Genomic DNA, 22,160 nt, shown 5'->3' on the forward strand with positions numbered 1-22,160 from the left:
TTTTCTTCTTCAACTTTAATCCCTCAAGAAGATAGTCTAGGAAATCTATCGTCGGGAAAAGTCAATTTTTTTCCAAAATAATCAAAAGAAACGAAAACAAATACACATGTACATATTTACATCATCCCCCACCCCACATTTTAAATTGTAGCATATCCCTATGACAAATAAATAAAAAGCAAGAGGTAAAGGAAACTTTCCAAATTCATCTAGACGGGGTCTGAATCGAAGTCGGGATCACCGTTGCACACCCGACTCAGTGCACACATCCATGCTCAGAGCTTCTTTTTGTCCTTTTTTGGGTACACCCCACACTTATCAGTTTTAATCTCTCCAATTTGCTCCTTTAGAGCCCCAATTGCTCCTTTCATCTTGAAAATCACCCTTTCTTCCCCCACTTTGAACATGAGCTGCCTTTCTTGAATGTCTAGAATTGCTCTGCCAGTAGCCAAGAAGGGTCTTCCTAAAATCAGAGGGACCTACCTATTTTTCTCCATGTTCACCACAATGAAGTCCACAGGGAATATAAATTTGTCCACCCGAACTAGCACATCTTCCACTATTCCTTCAAGTATGATTGTGGTTTGATCCGCCAACTGCAAGGACACAAGTATCGACCTGACTTCTCCAATCTCTCCCTATGATTCCTGAAAATAGACAAGGGCATAAGATTAATAGAAGCACCTGAATCACACAAAGATTTTTTTAAAATTTAGTACTTCCTAAAGAGCAAGGTATAGTAAAACTCCCTGGATCTCTACACTTTTGAGGGAGCTTGTTTTGCAGAATGGCACTATAGTGCTCTGTGAGCTTGACAACCGATGTCTCTTCCACTTTTCGTTTTTTGGACAATATCTCCTTCAAACATTTAGCATAAGCTGGCATCTGTGATAGCACCTTTGTGAAAGGTATATTCACATGCACCTGCTTGAGCACTTCTAAAAGCGTCCAAATTGTTTGTCCAGCTTCTCTCTTCTCAGCTTCTGCGAGAAATATGGAGCATGCATATATTTACTTTCTTCAGTCTCCTCATTTATTGCATTCTCATCTTTCTTCTTATTCTGAGCTCTAGTCTTCCCCTTCTTCTTCAGACCATCATCCACCATCCATGCACCTTCTTGAATGTTGTCATTTTTCTGCTCTTCCACAATCTCTAACTGACTTTCAATCAGCTCATCCTTTTGTTTTTCCCTGGGATCCTCCATTACATGCCCACTCCTCAATGATAATGCATTTATATTCTCTTTTGGATTTCTTTCAGTATCAGCAAGGAGAGTTCCTAGAACCCTCTCAGATAATAGATTAGCTAGTTGCCTCACATGTCTTTCCAACTTTCGAAAGGCCGTGCCTAGTTCTCTGATAGCTGAGCCATGGGTTTCAAGCCTCTCGTCTTTCTTAACAATAAAGGACTTCATTAGATCTTCCATGCTTGACTAATAAGACTGTGGATGATGATATTGCTGCCTCTGTTGATTTTGAAAATCTGGAGCTCCCTGCCCCTGGGGTATGGAGTTATTTTGCAGCCATGCATTTGCACTACCACTTGGTGAACTCCAAGAAAAACCTGGGTGCCTCTGCCCCAAATTGTTAAAATTGTTTCCACTTTGGTAGTTTCCACTGTCAATGCTCCCCACAATATTTACTACTTCAGCTGAAACTTGACACTTGTGTGTAGGGTGTCCCATTCCACAAAAGTCACATGCTTCTTGCAGCTCACTCTGTACCTTGGCCAATGTTAACTTTCTTATCTCTCTGGCCATGGTGTCTAGCTGTGCTTGCATTGATGTGTTAGAGTCTACCTGGTGCACCCTAGCTGATTTTCTTCTATGGTTATCATATGCAGGCCATCGATTTGCATCTTCAGATAATTCATTCAGAATTGCAACAATCTCCTGAGGAGTTTTCTTCATAAGAGGACCTCCAACTGCGTTATTTACCATCCTCCTGCCAGAGGGTGTCGGACCATCCTAGAAATCTTGGACTTGCATCCACAAGTCTACCCCATGATGCTGACATCTTCTCACAATATCCTTAAATCCCTCCCAAGCTTCAAACACCATTTCTATCTCTTTCTGCTCGAGGTTGTGGATCTCTCTTCAAATTTTTCCTGTTTTTGCAGCTGAAAAATATTTTTCAAGGAACTTCCTTGTCATGTCTTTCCAAGTTTGAATTGACCCAGTCAGCAAACTCCAAAACCAGTGCTTAGCATCTTCCCTCATTGAAAAAGGAAATATCCTTAAATATATAGCATCTTTCGATACTCCATTGTGCTGGAAGGTATTCATAATCTCATCAAATGAGTATATAGATCTTCATTAGGTTTGCCACAGAAGATAAAATTGTTCTGAATGGTCTGAAGTAGTCCTTGCTTGATCTCAAAAATATTGGTTGCAATCGGAGGGTGTCACACACTAGGTACTCCTTGGTTGTAGACTGGCATGGCGTAGTCTCATAGCGATCGTCCAGTCCAGGGAATATTATTTTTAAATTCATCTTCACCCAGAGGTCAGTTCAGGTTGAATCTTCGTTCTCCATTCCCGTCAACTATTTCATCAGCTCTGAGAGCTACTTCAGCAGTTGCATGTGTGGCTGCTTCCTGTTGGGCTGCTTCCCATGCAGCCAAATTAACTATCTCCTCACCGTTCTTAGCCATGTTCTCTTTGGTTTAAGATTGCCCCATGAATTTTCCTGTGAGTTCTTTCTCTTTTCTCAATTGTCGCAGACACTTTTCCACCTCTGGATTGTATGGAATCACTTCCTTAGAAGAAGATAGAATCTTACACAAAAGAGCTTAACATGTTGCCTACACATGGAAGAGAAAACCCGTGAAGAATAAGAAATAATTGGTTCCTGAATTAGCACCAAAAACTAATTTGAACACTATTGATTGAAAATCCCCGGCAACGGCGCCAAAATTTGACGAGCGCAAAACACAACACGAAATTGATGCTCGCTAGCCAAAGATAGTATAGTTTAATTATCGTCTCCACAATGATTGGATTTAAACAATGCTCTAGTAATTTCTGGTATAACTGCTATTCGGGATGATAAAAACTTGATTTGGATTGATTACGAACTACGATTAACTACTAAAGTAAAGCAATTGATAATTTACTGCAAAAAACTAGAGATTAGCAGAGTTGGTTTCTTATCAATGTGAGTAATAACGATTTGACAGGATATGTGCAAGATAACTATTTGGGATTTAACTCTAGTTTAATTCACTCTAATATTCAAATGATTCTCACGAATTCACTTGATGATTAGTTCAAACGTGTAGTCAAGACTCATCTCTCGATTAAATTTTAACTCTACGAGGTGAACTAATATAAGCACTATGAAAGTATGCAAGCATGTGTTAATGGATTAGGTTTTACAAAAATGTCTCTCAAATATATTCCTAACTTGATTTAATCAACAATTAAACAAGCTCTTTCGATTACTTAAGAGAATTGATGATTTAAATCAAACAAAATAATTCAAAGATAATCACAAAAATATCCCTCTTTCGATTAAATAAACCAGTGAATAAAGTTGCAATAATTTGAAGCTCCATAAATGAATTCAAGCAAAGAACTAGAGTTAAAATCCAAAAATATTTATCTAAACACCATATCCGTCAAACCCTAAGGGAAACTACTCCATAATTATGGAGGAAGTCATTACAAATATAATTAAAGAATAATAAAACATCAATCTAACGTTACAATCCAAACTTCCGTATTGAATTAATGGAAAGATGATGAAATTCATTGTCTTGTAACCTCCAATGCTCTCCCAAAGCTTCCAAGGTCAAAAGTCCTCTAAAATTTGTGTTTTTGATGTATTTATACTATGTAGGAACGGGCGCGGATGAAACTATCCTTTCCAAGCCGAAGTGAAAAAAGTTGGGCAAGAAAATACACTACCGCGGCACACCGGGCGGCACACCATACGCCGCATTAGTGGGAAAGTTCAGAGGCCTATTATTTTCACTTTGCAGAAATTTTGCACTAGCGCCCCGCTCCCCGCTACACATGGTGCAGCGCTGTAGTGCAACTTTCTCACAGTAATTTTGTTTTCTTACTTTTTGACATCCAGACTTGATCCTAAACCCCCGAACGTGATCTCGACTTAATTTTTTGGGCTTTTACTAAGGCTTCAAAGTTCCAACTTGTTCAAATTAGTTCCAAATTATCTTAATAGCTCGGAATCATTTCTTGCAAGGCATAAAACATGTAATAAGTGCAAATCACTATTATTTAAGCTCAACCACCAGTAAAATGCAGTGATTAGAGTGCAAACTATGACTAAAATATGGGTTTCTAGCCTACCATCAAAACTCTCACTGGAGGGTCATTAACTGACAGCTGCCCGCTTATTCCATAAAAATATTTGAAGAGATTGCAGAGTGACGAGCGCAAAACATAATACTAATTTGATGCTAGCTAGCCAAAGATAGTATAGTTAAATTATCGTCTCTACATGGATTGGATTTAAACAATGCTCTAGTAATTTCTGGTATAACTATTATTCAGTATGATCAAAACATTATTTGGAATGATTACGAACTATGATTAACTACTAAAGTAAAGCAATTTACAATTGACTGCAGAGAACTAGAGGTTAGAAGAGTTGGTTTTTTATCAATGTGAGAAATAAGAGTTTTGACATGATAGGTGCAAGGTTTTTATTCTGGATATGATACTGTGATATTTCACTCTTGAGGTTCTATCGATTCTCATGAATTCAATAGGTGATTAGCTTATACTTTTGATTCAGACTACTCTCTCGATTAAATCCAATTCTTTCAAATAAACTAATGTGAGGTGCGGTGAAACTTGCAAGATCTATTGGTAGGACTGATCTACGAGAAACTTCTCGCGAATATTTTTCAATCTTAATTTAAACAGTAACTCAAGAAGCTCTCTCGATTACTTCAAAGAATAACCAAAATAAACTAAGGCATGCGCTGCAATGATATTCAATAAGATGTTCCTCTTTAGATTAAACACTATAATGAATAAAATCACAACTATATTAAAACTCCTCCAATAAATTCAAACAATTAAACAGTAGTCAAATCCATAAACAACAACCAAGTCACCAAATCATGTCGTAAACTACTCCATAATAATGGAGGAAGTCATCACAAATATAATTAAAGAGTGCGAAAGCATCAATCTAACATTACAATCCAAACTCCTATATTGAATTGACGGAAAAATGATGAAATCCCGTGTCTTGTAGCCTCCAATGCTCTCCCAAAGCTTCCAAGGATAAAAGTCCTCTAAAATTCGTATTTTTGATGTATTTATACCATGTAGGAAAGGGCCCGGACGAAACTATCCTTTCCAAGCCGAAGTAGGAGAAATACTCAGTAAAGTTTGCGCATGCACGGTGCACGGCGCTCCGCCCCACACGGTGTGCCTGTGGAGAATTTTAGAGAGTTGATTTTTACACTCTGCAGAAATTTTGCACTAGTGCCCCGCGGTGCATGGCGCGCGCGGTAGTGCATTTTTCTCAGAGTAATCTCTTTTTCTCACTTTTTTGACATTCTGACTTGGTCCTCGACCCCCAGAACGTGATCACAACTTAATTTCTTAGGCTTCTACTCAAACTTCAAAGCTCCAAATCATCCATTTTATCTCCAACTAGCTTCTTCACTCAAAATCACATACTACACAATATAACACATAATAAGTACAAAGTACTAACAATTAGGCTCAAATACAATCAAAGTGTAGCAATTGGAGTGTAAAATGTTGCTATAACATGAGTTCCTAGCCTACTATCATAGTGGTTGCTTTTTAGAATGGGCTGAGCAGAGAGGGTTCGAGGGCAACCAGAAAACTACCGAGTCGACTAATGAAATACCCACCGGCCACTTGGGACGAAATCTGTAAAGCCTACTATGCATAGGTCAGAGCAGACGACAATGACCTCAATGGACCAACTCGACGACTCACCTCGGTACAAACCGAGTCCAAGAAGGAGCGTAGGGATAATACAACCTGTATTGCGGCCAGGCAGGGAACGACACCAACCCTATATTAGGACACTTGTTCCTTACTTTTGCTATGAAGACGGCTCATCTAGGCCGAGATCAGGCACTCACAGGAATGGTCGAGGTATGCCTCCCTTACTATCTGCTCACAATGTTTGTGTGTCCCCTACAAAGGTGGTCTACGCTATTGAGAAACTCAAAATAAAGGTAAAATGGCCCCCAAAGATGAGATCCGACCCAAGCACCAAGAAATATGCCGCCCTCTGTGAGTTCCACCAAGAACATGGACACAAAACAGAAGATTGCATCGCCCTAAGACGAGAAGTAGAAAACTTGCTGCAGCAAGGGCATCTCAAAGAACTACTCAGCAAAAAAGGCAATAACACCTTAGCGAGGGGTCGAGAACGTCCAGGCCCACCAAAGTCGCCTTCGCCAGCTTGCACCATTAACATGATCATTGGTGGAAATGACGACGCCTCAATCAACAAAATCAAATTCATAGCCACCCACAAGCTCAAAAGATTGATCACCCACGAACGGTATGACGGACTCGGAGAAAGTAACATCTTCCATGAGTCAGATGCCGACGGTTTGACTTTCCCTCACAATGATGCACTAGTCATTACTTTATGAATTTTAGATATCGATATTAAGAGAATTAAGGTAGATGACAGAAGTGGGGCATGTATCATCCATCCCCGAGTCCTCGTACAGATGAGACTCGAGGATAAGATAGTGACGCGCTACATTACACTAATCGGTTTTAATAATGCAGTTGAACGGACTACGGGAGAAATTACACTCCTGTCCTCATCGGAGGGGTGACTCTAGAGACAATATTCCATATCATGGACCAGGACACTGCATACTCCATCGTGGGACGACCGTGGATATACCCTATGAGAGTCGTCCCCTCCAGCTTATACCAACTGATCAAATTCCCAACACCTTGGGGAATATTCAGCATACGAGGGGAACAACGTACGTCTCGGGAATGCTACCAAATCATTATGGACGACACAAAAACTCAACAAAAGAAAGATAAGGGAAAAGAAGCATAGCAATCAGTAGGGTCGAGGTCGCCACAAGTCGAAGCCAAAAAAGTCATTATGGATCCAGAGATGATCAAAGCAGCAGGTTCAACCATAGAATACCTCGACCCCGCCCAGCTAGATCAAAGCGACCTCAGCAAAAAGGCCTATATCGGCTACAAACTCTGAGATCTAGGTAAATTTAGTCAATTCTTAGTAACTAATTCAGGGTTATTTGCCTTTAGCCATGCAGATATGCCAAGCATCCCTAAGGAAATCGCCATGCATAGCTAAATGTCGACCCCTTTTACCCTCCAGTAAGACATGTCCGATGAACATTCAACCCCACAATCAATGAGGTCGTCCAGGAAGAAGTAGAGCAGTTATTGGTCAGAGGCTCTATCAGGGGGTCGAAGTACCCCAAATGGATTGCCAATGTGGTGATGGTTAAAAAGAAAAACGGGAACTGGAGGATATGTGTGGACTTCACACACTTGAACAAAGCATGCCCAAATGATTCATTCTCGTTGCCACACATCGGCCAACTCATTGACGCAACAGTAGGACACGAGCTGTTAAGATTTATGGATACCTACTCAGGTTACAACCAAATAAGCATGGAGGAAGAAGACTAATAAGACCACGTTCATCAACCACAGGGGAACATATTGTTATAGAGTCATGTCTTTCAGGTTGAAGAACGCATGTGCTACCTATCAAAGGCTGATCACAAAAGTGTTTAAGGATCAACTGGGCAAAACCATGGAGGTATATATCGACGACATGTTGGTCAAGTCCGTGAAGGCAGAGGATCATATCGACCACCTGAAGAAAGCCTTCTACTTACTAAGAAAGTATGGAATGAAACTAAACCCCGAGAAATGCGCATTTAGCGTAGCCTCAGGGAAATATTTGGGCTTCTTAGTATCACAACGAGGAATTGAGGTCAACCTAGATGGATGCCCGAGTGTGTACAAGCATTACAAGAACTGACGGAGTACTTGTCGTCACCACCCTTGCTCTCAAAGCCCGAGCCTGGGGAGCGCCTCCTAATATACCTCGCCGTCTCAAAAGTAGCAGTAAGTTCGGTCCTAGTTTTAGAAAACAAAGGTACACAATCTCCTATTTATTATATCAGTAAAACACTTGTCGATGCCGAGACGAGGTATGCTCACCTCAAGAAACTGACCTTGGCCCTAGTCGAAGCTTCGCGAAAGCTCAGACCATACTTCCAGTGCCACCCGATCTCGATAGTCACCACTTTCCCTTTAAGAAGCATATTGTACAAACCGGAGCTATCGGGGAGGCTGGCCAAGTGGTCCATTGAATTAAGCGAGCACGACATTGCTTATCAGCCTCGCACAATAATAAAGTCGCAAGTGCTCGCCGACTTCGTCCCTGACTTTAGAGCAAAAGTAATGCATGAGGCTGAAAAAGAAGCCGCCCAAGCTTTTCTTCAAACATAGGACCTCTGGGTCCTATACACTGATGGCGCGTCCAATGCCTGCGGATTCAGACTGGGACTCGTGCTCGAGGTTGCCACCGATGAAATAATTCATCAATTCGTAAGGTACCCAGATATGACTAACAACGAGGTCATATATAATGGTGTAATTGTAGGATTGAGACTAGCACTCAAGTATGGGGAGAAACGATTGAAGCTCAGTTGTGATTCTCAGCTTATAGTCAACCAAGTTACTGGGACTTTCCAAATCAAAGAGTAGAAGCTGCAAAAATATTAGACTGAGATCTGCAGATTGCTGCCCAATTTCGACGAATGCCAACTCGACCAAATCCCACGAACCCAGAACGTCGAAGCATATGGCCTTGCCAAATTGGCCGCCTCCACCAAAAGCATAACGAATGGGGACAAGAGTGTAGTTCTACTCCTCAGCTCGGCATTAGACCACATCGAGGTAAGATCTATAAATTTAACTTGGGACTGGCACAATTGTATTATTAATTATTTGTAGGACGACGCCCTCCCAAGCGACAAAAAAGAAGCTAAAAAGCTAAGAATGCAAGCCGCTAGATACAACCTCCTTCATAACGACTTGTATAAAAGAACGTATGGCGGCCCCTTGGCAATATGCTTTGACCCAAATCAAACCCAACACGTTGAGGAAATCCACGAAGGTCATTGCGGCGCTCTTTCCGGTGATCGAGCACTTATCAGGTGCATCATACAGGCTGGGTATTACTGGCCTACCATGAAAACAGATGCCTCAAAATTTGTAAAGAAATGCGAGCAGAGTAAAAAATATGCCCCAATAATCGACCGAGCAAGGGAACACCTCCACTCTGTCACCTCCCCCTGGCCATTTATTAAATGGGGAATAGACATCGTGGGACCGCTTCCGCCAGGGAGAGGTAACGTAAAATTCCTTATAGTTTTGACTGACTATTTCTCTATATGGCTGGAAGCAGGAGCTTTCTCCCAAGTTTGTGAGCAATAATCACCTTCATATGGAAAAACATCGTCTGTCGATTCGCAGTACCCAAAGAGATAAGCTGTGACAACAGGCCCTAGTTCACGGGGAGAAAATCCATCGACTTCTTAGAGAAGTGGAATATTAAAAGGATAATTTCAACTCCTTACCATCCAGCTGGCAACGGACGAGCAAAATCCCCCAACAAGTCTACCTTAAACATCATGAAGAAGAAACTCGAAGAGGCCAAGGGACTATGGTCGGAAATACTCCCAGAAGTATTATGGGCTCATAGAACTACCCTGCAGACGAGCACAAAATGGACGCCTTATTTTCTAGTCTACGGAATGGAAGAAGTTACACCAGTCAAAGTGGGAGAACCTAGCCTGAGTTACTCCCATGAAAGCGGTACCAGCAATGACAAGAATAGCAGACAAGATCTCGACGAGGTCGAAGAGCGACGAGACATGGCATACATAAGGATGGTCGCTCATAAACAACAAGCATAACACTACTACAACAAAAATGCAAAGGTTCAATTGCTCAAGATCGGGGACTACTTGCTCAAAGACAAGACCCAAGCAAATAGGGACCCACGAGAAGGCAAGTTGGGAACCAACTGGGACGAACCATATAAATTATAGGCAAAGCAGATAAGGGTTCGTTCCAATGGGAACTATAGAAGGGAAGCTCCTACAAAACAATTGGAATATCAGCCATCTCAAGTACTGAAACTTCTGAAAAACAAGAAATGCCCCGTAAGTCGAACTCTTTTTGACCTCACATGAGTTTTGTCCCAATAAGGTTTTCTCAAGGAGATTTTTAACGAGGCGATGAGTGGGACACTTCGAGTTGGAGTACATGAGAGCAGACATATTTTTCATTGACCGACTCCTCAAGAATCTCGTAATCAAAAAATGAAGGGACTAGATATACTGGGACTGGAATGCCGACCAACACCCGAAACATGTAATTTGCTCCAAAAGCCACTTAAGGGTGAAATGATGTAATTGAAACAATAATGTTGAAATAATAAAGATGCACGTCTGATCGAAACTGATGAAGATGTTCCGGTTCTATCCCAAATTCCACAGCAAAATCAGGAGTGACATATGAGAAGTTGTTGTTTGTGCGCTTTTAACTAGTTTTGGATTGAGTGTAGTAGTAATACACCTATCGGTGCTCGGCAACGACTTAATCAGAGGTACGTTTGACCAATTCGAACAACACCTATATACTGAGAACATCTATCGGCCCTCGGCCATAACTTAATCAGAGGTACATTCGACCAGTTCGAACAATACCTATCGGCCCTCGGCCATGACTTAATCATAGGTACGTTCGACCAATTCAAACAACACCTATCAGCCATTGGCCACGACTTAATCAAAGGTACATTCGACCAGCTTGAACAATGCCTATCGGCCCTTTGCCATGACTTAAATTAAGGGTATGTTACATCAGATTGTAAAACACCTATCGACCCTTGGCCACATCTCAACTAAGAGGCACATTCAACTTATTCGAATAAAGATCAATACGGCCCACGATTACTCAACCCCATGGCTATCGCAACCTAGAGGATAATAACGAATAAAGGAAGTACAGAAGCAAAACGCACAAGTACATAAACAAAACACCCAAAGATAAGAAAGGTGTATATAAAACACAAACCAACTTTGATATTTAGATAAAGAGTCTTTACAAAGGCGCTCGAATACGCCAACAAATATACAAGAAGTTAAACAAAAACAAAGGAAGAATATCTAGTGGCCATCACCACCCTACTCTCCGACATCCTCTCCATCCTCGCCTAGACCATAAGCGGAGTCATGCCAAGCGCTATCCACAAGGTGATCCACATCTCCTTCATCATCTTCCTCGGAATCAGGCTGAGGTGTGGTGGTATCGTAGTCATAGGCAAGCCAGGACTCACGAGCTTTAACTCGAGCCTCTTCGAGGGTCGTCTTGGAGATAGAGTCTATCTTGTTCAATTCACAGATCACGTCCAACCGAGCATCAGCATGGATCCAGTTCTCGTATCTCTCTCGGGGAATGTCAGGAAACTCAAAGGCGTGAGACGTAAAGGGCCGATTGAGAAATCAGGCATTTATGACCTCAAGAATAGTAACTCGCTCAAGCAGCTCGGAGTTCCCCTTACCCAACTCTCCAATCCTCTTCTCGAGCATGGCTTCTTTAGCTTCCGCCACTGATTGAATGTTATCTCGTTCAGAACGGAGAGTCTTGTTTGCCAACTTTAAAATGTCAACCTTCCTCCTAGCATCCAGTCGGGAGGACTCCTCCTGCTCGAACATCTATTACTTCTCGGCGACCTCCCCCTTGAGAGCGTCCATTTGAAATTAGCACCCGTCCAATTGACTTTCCAGTTGGACCACCTAACTCTGGAGGTCACTACAATGGGCCTCCACGCCCTTGCTAAGCTCGAGCTACTCCTATTTTCTCTTTAACTCTCCCTCGAGAAAGCTAAACCTCTCCACGACTGCCATCAGCTCCACATATTTTTTCTTCAACTGCTCCCTCACGGCCGATACATTGCCCTCCTCGCAAAGCCGCCTCTAGGCATCCCGGTACATTCTGCGGAACTCCTGGTACTTTCACTTCAGCCTCTGATATATCTATTTCTATTTCTTCTCCCTCCACACACTTTCAATCTCTAGAATAATAGTCTACAAATCAAGGAAAAGTAAAAGTTAGAGCCCAAAAGTAAGTCAAAGCAAAGAAAATGTAACGAGGAACAACTACACTTACCTTGAGGCCGAGGCTGGCAGTGCTCTTTGACAAGGTGTCGTTAATCAGTTCCCAGAGAGTCACTCACTCGGCTTCGAATCAGAGAAGACCGAGAGCGTTGACCACATCCTTGGTATTCTTCAGCAGATCATGATTCCTAGAAATCGTTATAGTCCTCGAACCCCCCTTCATCCTCACCTCGATCTGGGTAGTCCGCTCATCAATCATCTTAAGATCATTAGGGTCCATGTCAGAACCAGATTCGTCGCCCTCGTCGACGGAACCCTTGCCTTTGTCCCCATCGGCAGAAGAAGCATCCCTTGTTGGCCCAGAGGAAGAGGCCTCCTCTTACCCTAAAGGCACGATGTTATCACCCAATGTCCCCTACACTAACTTCTCCTCCTCGGGATGCGAAAGCTCACCCACATTGGTCTCTTCTAACTAAGGGGCCTCATAGATCACCCCATTATCATCCCTAATATGTATCGTCACCGTCTCCCATACCATGACCCATCCCCTAATGAGTCGACGACCGAGGTAACCCCTCCTCCTAAATCCAAAACCTTCCTTTTGCGGGGCCTCAGGTCCACGTCACATTGAGAGACCTCGTTATCTTCGTTGATGAGTGAAAAAAAGGGAGGAACGGGCGCAGCAGCTGAAACGAGGCGGAGGCAGAACGCGTAGCGAACCTTCTCCTCTTGAATGAGGGAACATGCACCATGTTCCTTCTTGTAGCCCCCCTGATGGAACCTAGAGAAAACAAAAAAAGTAAGCACGGCGACGAAAACCAATACGAGTACGACGACGACTATAAGAAGGAAATCACCTGTCGAAGGGAGTGTCAGTTTGAACTTCTGAAAGAAGCTCGGCCAATCACGGATCCCCACGGTGCAGGGGAGAACTTGCCTGACCCAATCGTTGAGGTACGTCACTAATTGAACAGGTCGACCAGTGGCTGCAAAAAAAAAGATTACTCAACCAGCTCGGGATGAACAAAATATTTGAAAGGGTAAAAGCAAAAACACTAATACTTACGAGTATAGTTCCAGGCCTTGGTGAAACCAGTAACATCAGCTACGACAACCTCGGTCTTGATGATGAAATAATCGAGCCAAAACTGCTAGTTACCTTTATCATCCATTTTCACAACCAAATATTTGCCCCCACGGTGTCGAAGATTCAACATCATTCCTCGATTAAAATGGGGTGCTAAAAGATGCACCAAGTGACACACCTTGACCTCGACTATGGCCAGTTAGACAAACTTTGACAACATCTTAATCATTTTGTAAACATAGGGGGCGAGCTGAACAGGGCAAACATTGTAATGGTGACAAAATTCCTCCACCAGTGGAAGGAGGGGGGACGAATAACCGATGGAGAATGGGTAGGTATAGAGAGCACAATACCCAGGACGGTGGATGTGTACTTCGTCACTACCAGTGGGAACTTGCTCCACGTGGTCAGGAAGGCAAATTTGGTTTTGAACTCAGCCAAGTGTCTGGCCGTCATCGTGGATTGGAATTTCTAGGTCATCACTTCCGGCGGCCATTGGAGGTCAGGTTTGGCATCAGGATAATGGGGGACGATCTCCTCCACTGAAGGGAGAGCCTCCTCCTCAGTGGCGGCGGCAGTGTCTTCCCCTTGAACGGGAAATACAACAGCCATGGGAATGAAATGGTTCTCTTCATTTACATCAGAGGGAAGGTTCGACATGGTTATGGAAGTTGAGAAAAGTGAAGAGAGCAAAACTGGAAATATGAAGAACTATTACGAAACAAAAGAAAGAAATTGAAAGAAGAAGTTTAGAGAATGTAAAGTTTGAATTCTAGTGAAGCTACCCCCTTTTATTGAGAAAAGGGCACCGAACCCGAAATGATTCGTCATAATTGTCACTAGAATCAAAATGGCAGAGCCAATCAGGGGCCGCACTTGAATCGACACAACGGGCCGGGAACCGACGTCATCATGATGAATGACGTCATGAGGTCACATCTTCCCTTTGACAAGATGGTTCCATTAAATCACCCAGAAAATTTAAGATTTGAGATATATGATCCGCGAAGTGCCACGTCGCCTGTTTTTCACAATGACCATGACCGTTGTTATCCGCTCATTGAACTCGTCCACTGGGATGACCTCAACAAGCGGAGGGACTAACTATATATGCTAAAAATGATCATAATTATATGTAGATCAAATAGATATTAAGAAAGCCTTTGAAGTCTGCCACGTGTCGTCAACATGATACAATGATTTGGATTCAAAAGGGCGATGTCATGAGAAAATAACATGTCACCGTGGAGGTCGAGATGGCTCTACAAAGGATGAGGACGAAGACGAGAATTCCTTCTATTAAAGTAGTAACGGCTAGTTCTGTGTTAATCGTTCCCCAGAGAATATTCCTCGTAATTGTACTATTTAGGATTTTGTAGTCGATGTACCCTTATAAATAGAAAGATATGTAGTCATAGATAGGATTGGACACTCATTGTAAAAAATAACATATTGACATTCTCCGAAGATTCTTACTTTATCATACACATACAAAGTCCACATTTTTCTCGGATCTTTATCTATCCTTTCTCCCACGATCAAAGAAGGATCCTAATATTCAAAGGCTTATCATTATTTATCCTTGTCAGAAGAAATATTAGGGAATCTCACCCTTTTCGGGTGACCCGAATCCATTTATATACTTAAATATCATTTATTGTTATTTATTGTTATCTTCCATATTCTTGGATCATTGATTATACCGTTATTGGTGTTATTTATTGCTGCTCAAATAGCTCACATGGGATCTTACTACAAAAATATTTGGTTTATGTTTTGGATATTAATATTGGCTAAGATTAACCCAACTTTATTATAAAATTCGATTGTATAAGCCTAGTTCTAAATTTTGGGTTATACAGTCATCTCCTTGTCCTGAATGCTCTTTGGCCGTGGAATTTAGTCAATCTAGTGAGTATTTAAATCTAATCCGAAATAGCATTTTTTAAAGCTCGAAAAATGGATGTTCAGACTCCTTATATTTATTGATTTTACACCCCTCCCCCCTTTTTACTATCCAGATCTGCCCCCCTTTTTTATATTTCTCTTTTCTTCTTCTCCTTTCTTTCTCTCCCTTACACCTCGTCTCTTCCACCCCCCGTCCCCCTATTTTCTGGTGCATTGATCTAGCCTAGCGGCGGTGACGTTGGCGGCTGAGACAATTTTCCGGCGAGCCTCGGGCGAAGCGGGCGAGAACTTCCAAAATATAGCTATTGTGGATAACACCTTTCTCGGCACTCGTTGTGACTTCAGGTTCTATTGTTCTTGCTTCGAATTTAATATTCTACTCGCGGGAGTTGGTACCTCCTGTTTTCCAGTTTCCCTTTGTTGTGTGAGTTAAATTGTTGTCATCTTACTTCGTATTAGTTTATTCACCGTATTAGTGTGCCTGTTGTTGCAACTTGTCTTCTTTTGGTTTGGTCTGTTGCCTTGTGTGTGATAGTGATTTCCCTTACTCTGTCGTTGGTATAGTGGTTTTGGTCTAGGGTGGTCGACTGAGGTCATGTCCTCGGGGGGAACGGGGGGTGGGGCAGGAGGTAGGGCACGGTTTAGGGGGTGGGGCAGGAGGAAAGGGAGGTAAAGGGAACAAGGGTGTCTGTTGGTTAAGAATTGGGTCATGGAACTTAGGTACATTGACGGGTAAATCTATAGAGTTGGCGAAGATCCTCCAGAAGAGGATGGTCAATATAGCGTGTGTCCAGGAGACAAGGTGGGTAGGGTCGAGGGCGAGGGACGCAGACGGGTATAAACTTTGGTACTCAGGAGTCCAGAAAGGTAAGAATGGAGTGGGCATCTTGGTGGATAGGGAACTTAGAGAGTATGTGGTTGAGGTTAGACGAGTGAATGATAGATTGATGATTATTAATTTGGTGGTTGGAGAGTGCACCCTAAACGTCGTTAGCGCCTATGCGCCGCATGTGGGCCTAGATGAGGAGGTTAAACGGTGCTTCTGGGAAGGGTTAGATGAGATTGTGTGCCAGGTTCTGCCTGCTGAGAAGTTATTCATAGGAGCGGATTTCAATGGGCATATTGGGTTGACAGCAGGTGGTTATGGCGAGGTGCACAGAGGCTTCGGTTTTGGGGAGAGGAACGGAGGAGGTACATCGTTGTTGGACTTCGCTAAGGCTTTTGGGTTGGTGATTGTGAACTCTAGCTTTCGGAAGAGGGAGGGGCATTTGGTTACTTTTCAAAATGCGGTGGCGAAGACTCACATTGACTATCTCCTCCTCAGGAGGTGTGACAGAGGGTTGTGCAAGTATTGCAAGGTGATTTTGGGTGAGATACTCGCGACGCAGCATAGGATCTTGGTGATGGACGTTGGTATTATGTTAAAGAGGAGAAAAAGGTCTACTCGAGGAAGACCGAGAATCAGGTGGGGAGCCTTAACTAAGGATAAAGCCCAAGCATTGGAGGGGCAGTTGTCGGCTATGGGATCTTGGAGAAGCAGTGGTGACGCGAGCACTATGTGGTCAGCGACAACAGACTGTATTAGGGAGGCTGCGAGAGAGGTGTTAGGGGTCTCAACGGGCGTCTCTTGTGGGCACAAAGGAGACTGGTGGTGGAATGAAGTGATCTAAGGTAAAGTGGAAGCAAAGAAGGCGGCGTACCTGAAGTTAGCGGGGAGCATAGGTGAAGAGGAGAGGCGAGCGTGCATGGAGAGGTATAAGGCAGCTAGGAAGGAGACTAAGTTGGCAGTCATGGAGGCTAAGACTGCAACTTATGGTCGTATGTACGAGGAATTGGGGAAAAGGTGGGGAGAAGAAGTTATTCCGGATGGCCAAGTTGAGAGAGAGGAAGGCTCGGGATTTGGACCAAGTGAGATGCATCAAGGACGAAGATGGTAGAGTATTGATGGAAGATGCCCAGATTAAGAGGAGATGGCAGACTTACTTTCATAAACTTCTGAATGAAGAAGGGGATCGGGATAATGTGCTAGGCGAATTGGAGCATTCCGAGAGTCACCGTGACTTTAGGTACTGCAGGCATATCGAGGTTTAGGAGGTCGTGGGAGCTATGCGTAAGATGACTAGGGGAAGAGCGACCATGCCAGACGAGATTCCAGTGGAATTTTGGAAGTGTGTGGGGAGAGCAGGTTTGGAGTGGTTGACTAGGTTGTTTAATGTTATTTTTAAGGCGAAGAGGATGCCGGATGAGTGAAGGTGGAGTACGGTGGTTCTATTGTATAAGAACAAAGGTGATATCCAGAGTTGTAACAATTATAGGGGTATCAAATTACTGAGTCATACCATGAAAGTGTGGGAGAGGGTGGTTGAAGCGAGGGTGAGGATAACAGTATCTATATCCGACAACCAGTTCGGGTTCATGCCGGGTCGTTCGACTACAGAAGCTATACACCTTGTTAGAAGGTTGGTGAAACTGTACAGATAGAGAAAGAATGATCTGCACATGGTGTTTATTGACCTAGAGAAAGCGTATGACATGGTTCTTAGAGAAGTTCTCTGGAGATGCCTGAAGGCAAAAGGTGTATTGGTTCCCTATATTATGGTGATTAAGGATATGTATGATGGGGCTAAGACTCGGGTTAGGACAGTAGGAGGCGACTCTGAGCATTTTTCGATTGTAATGGGGTTACACCAAGGTTCTGCGCTCAGTCCGTTCTTATTCACCCTGGTGATAGACGCGTTAACACACCATATTCAAGGGGATGTGCCATGGTACATGCTATTCGCCGATGACATAGTTCTGATTGATGAGTCGCGAGCCGGTGTTAACGAGAGGCTAGAGGTTTGGAGACACGCTCTTGAGTCCAAGGGTTTCAAGCTGAGCAAGACGAAGATGGAATACCTGGAGTGTAAGTTCAGCGTTGAGCCAGGGGAAGTGGGCGTGGATGTGAGGCTTGATTCGCAGGTCATCCCGAGTAGAGGCAGCTTCAAGTACCTTGGTTCGATTATCCAGGGGATATGGGAGATCGACGAGGATGTCACACACCGTATTGGGGTAGGATGGATGAAGTGGAGGTTAGCATCTGGAGTCCTGTGTGACAAAAGAGTGCCACTGATACTCAAAGGTAAGTTCTATAAAGCGGTGGTTAGACCGGCCATGATGTATGGGGCTGAGTGTTGGCCCGTTAAGAACTAACATATCCAAAAGATGAAAGTAGCAGAAATGAGGATGTTGCGGTGGATATGCGGGCATACTAGGACAGATAAGATTAGGAATGATGATATTCAGGAGAAGGTGCACGTGGCTCCCATTGATGACAAGATGCAGGAAGTGAGGCTTAGATGGTTCGGACATGTTCAGAGGAGAAGCCCAGATGCTCCGGTACAGAGGTGTGAGCGGCTGGTTGTGGAGGACACGAGAAGAGGTAGAGGGAGGCCTAAGAAGTATTGGGGAGAAGTGATCAGGCAGGATATGGCGAGGCTCTAGATTTTCGAGGACATGACACTTGATAGGAAGATGTGGAGGTCGAGTATTAGGGTTGTAGGTTAGGAGGTAGTTGAGTCGTACCTTACTTCGTACCATTGTGGGACTAGTCATGTAGGGGTTTTGTCTAAGATAGCTAGTGACAATATTATGTCTTACTATTTCGCTTTTCAGTGCAAGTCCTATTTACTAGCTATCGCTTTTGCTTTGCATCTTTCTTCTAGATTTCATGGTGTTCCTATTTTTCTTATGATTGTTGTGGTGATACTAATATTGTCTCCCTTTGCTTTACATCTTTCTTCTGGATTTCATGGTGTTGCTATTTTTCCTATGATTGATGTTGTGATACTAATATTGTCTCCTTTTTATCCTTTTGTCTTTTTATTTTTTTTTTAGCCGAGGGTCTTTCGGAAACAGTCTCTCTACTCCTTCGGGTTAGGGGTAAGGTCTGCGTACACACTACGCTCCCCAGATCCTATTAATGAGATTTTACTGGATTGTTGTTGTTGTTGTATATTTATTTCTTTTTAAATTTCTTTGATTCTTTTTCTACTTCTTCTTTTGAGTGCTGCACCATAAGATTAAGCCTCTCTAATTATATAAGCTGTAGCTATCAAGGCGAACTACTATCTACCACTCCATGATTAATATCTTGCTCAATGATTAATATCTTGCTCAATGATTAATTAAAGAAATTAGAGGATCTATTACCCATTTGCCCCACGTGTTTGTGCCCCATCAATCACGTAGTTAGGCATGTCACTATTATCTGTTTTAATTAAAAGCGTGAGCTAAAAACAAAAGGTCACCTTTATTGTGGGAATGCTCGAAATATAGAAATAGCAACCTGGTATACGGCCTGACACAGCTCATTATTATCCTTGTTGTTACTTAATTATCGTGGGAATGCTCCCGAAATACATCCTAGTGTTCAGTGACGGATCTAGAATTTTATGTAAGCGGATTTAATTTTAGAAGTACATAATTTTAGTAGTAAAATAGTAGTTATCAAGTGGGTTCAAATAAAATATTTATACAAAATTTACACAGTTTTAATTCTAATTTATACATATACACAATATTATTTTTTGGCGAAGCGGGTTCAGTTGAAGCCGCTAGCCACCATGTGGGTCCGCCACTGCTAGTGTTTGGTACGATGGATAAACGATAATTAATTTTAAAATTAAATTTGAGATAAATTTTTGTCACGTTTAATTGAAATAAAATTGTAGCATAACTAGAGGAGAATCCAAAATTTAAATTTTATGGGTTCAATTTTTAAAGATTTTAGCATCGTACTCATTGTATTTTTAAAGTTATGGGTTCAGACCTACCATTTGTTGTAATTTTAATTATTTATACACATAAATTTATGTTTCGCTTCGAAAGTAGTGGCTTCAGATGAATCCCGCGGTCAAACTTACGTCCGCGTATCTGAGTACGGATAACTAAAACTAATCTATAGATTAGTTATCCCTGGATTGTAGTGTAATTTTTATCCCTATGAGAAGGTGAGATAACAATCCGAAAATAACTAATTCCAGGATAATTAATCCTAAGATAAATTATTTTCCAACCAAACAACTCTTTAATTTTTTGTTTAACCACCTTTTAAATGCACATAGAGTATTTTTGATCCATGTTGCCTTAATTTTATTTTCAGTGAAAGCAAAAATTATTATAATAGGTGATTTTTTCTTACGTCTATTCAAAACTTGATGAATAGAGTTAATTCACATTTGTATAGGTGTAAGATAAAAGATAATCCGTGAAATTAATTGAAGTACATTCAGATTATTGGACATCACGATTATTAGGAGAAAAAATAGAGTAAACACCTAAAATTAGTATATGAAGTTAATTTGTCGCATTGGACGATGACTTAGAGGTTTTCTCTCTTTGTCCGATTCTAGCACAGAAAATCCTCTTTATCTGGTTATTGTGTAACATATACATTTTAGAAAAACTAATTCGGGTATCTCACATCATCAGAAGAAATCAGATAAGGTGCGTCAGAAGAAGATATATCAGTTTGCTGTTTATATAGAGTCTGTTGGGTTTTTTCTAATGGAAATGAAAGATACACCTTTTGAATTGCACGCAATTCTTCGTCTATATAAATTTATAGGCTTAGCCTCATTTTTCATATATGAAAAATCTGAAAACTTCTCCCATCTTTTCTATAATGTTGCATTATTTTTTAAATAAATATAAGTGTCAAGTGTGATTTGTTCCGTTTGTTGAGTTCATCGAAGTTCTGTGATTTGTAGTGCCACTATCACAGAATAGTTATTTCGTTTTACTCTGGGAGGAATTACTTAATCCATAACTTTGGGCAACAGTAAAGGGATTAAATTCATTAAGTACACACAAGCAACTTGTGGGCTCAAAATTATTTTATATTTTATTTATTGAAGTAACGATTTTTCCTTCTCTGGTTTTCTGATTTTGAATTCAGTTTCTAACAGTCTCCACTATCCCTTGTGTCTGTTCATTTTCAAGAACAAAACAACTATTTTCAAGAGCTATCTCTTTTTAATATTTGTAGTATCTAATTATCTACTATTCACTTGCTATTCTTAAAGAGATATTTAATTACGCAGTTGGACGATATTTGGTAAAAAAAGAATATATGAAATAGATATTTTAAAAGAGTGTTTGATGAAATTGCATTTGAATATGAACTTCACTTTAAGAAAAAGTTAAAATATTGTGAGTAAAAACCATTATTTGATTTAAAATGCTCCTCAAACAAGTTTTTGTTTTTAAACATTTCACCTATATTTTAAATACTAAAGTTTAATATTTGCAAATACTAATACTCGAACTTCAACTGCAAATAATGACTTTAGTATGTATTTGCAAGTGAAGTCATGGCCAAAATTGTTAAATTAGCTCATAATTAAACAAAATATAGTTGTCTTTTCATCTTCCACTATAATAATTTCCACACAAGGAGACATTGCAAAACCACATATTAATCAAACTATATATTATTATTATTATTATTATTATTATTATTATTATTATTATTAATTATATTTATTACACACTTGAAATTTCTAACCCCACTCAGGAAGAAGGGGGGTGGTGGTGGTGGCTAATTGACTGGAAATCATATTCTAGTGGAAAAATCTAAAATAGCTGTCGACTAGCTATTGGATACAGCTGGATATATAAAACAATGGCACTTTCTTCTAATTAAGTATTTTTTGCACTTAATACTCTTCTTCGGCCTTAAATTAATGTCACTGTTACTATAATCTTTGATTACAACTTTTCAAATATTTTTCCACATTTCTTAAATTTAGAACTTTATTCCAACAAATAGTACAATAATTAAAAATTTAATGTATGAATCCATACCAATACGTAGTTTGTTCGAAAATAAATATTGAGATAGTTAGACATACAATTCAAAACCTGTTTTTCTTACCATAAAAACTCGAAACCTAAGTATAGATTCTAAATTCACCCCTATAATGTATGTTGTGCCATAGTACCAAGAAAACGGTGCCAATT

At 41.3% G+C, this 22,160-nt stretch overlaps 2 protein-coding genes across 2 annotated transcripts; one reads left to right on the plus strand and one right to left on the minus strand.

Moving 5' to 3' along the window:
- Window positions 1-275: 275 nt before the first annotated feature.
- LOC138896120 (uncharacterized) lies at window positions 276-885 on the minus strand. The gene is made up of 3 exons (XM_070180900.1): window positions 720-885; window positions 484-565; window positions 276-438 (listed from the first exon to the last, which is right to left on the minus strand). The coding sequence occupies exons 1-3, from the start codon at window positions 883-885 to the stop codon at window positions 276-278; spliced, it is 411 nt and encodes a 136-aa protein (XP_070037001.1).
- A 13,621-nt stretch (window positions 886-14,506) lies between these two features.
- LOC138896121 (uncharacterized) lies at window positions 14,507-16,828 on the plus strand. Its single transcript, XM_070180901.1, has 2 exons — window positions 14,507-14,602; window positions 16,232-16,828. Exons 1-2 carry the CDS (start codon window positions 14,507-14,509, stop codon window positions 16,826-16,828), a joined length of 693 nt encoding a protein of 230 aa, XP_070037002.1.
- The last annotated feature ends 5,332 nt before the right edge of the window (window positions 16,829-22,160 follow it).

The sequence above is a fragment of the Nicotiana tomentosiformis genome, chromosome 7, assembly GCF_000390325.3.
Source record: "Nicotiana tomentosiformis chromosome 7, ASM39032v3, whole genome shotgun sequence".
NCBI classification, from domain to species: domain Eukaryota; kingdom Viridiplantae; phylum Streptophyta; class Magnoliopsida; order Solanales; family Solanaceae; genus Nicotiana; species Nicotiana tomentosiformis.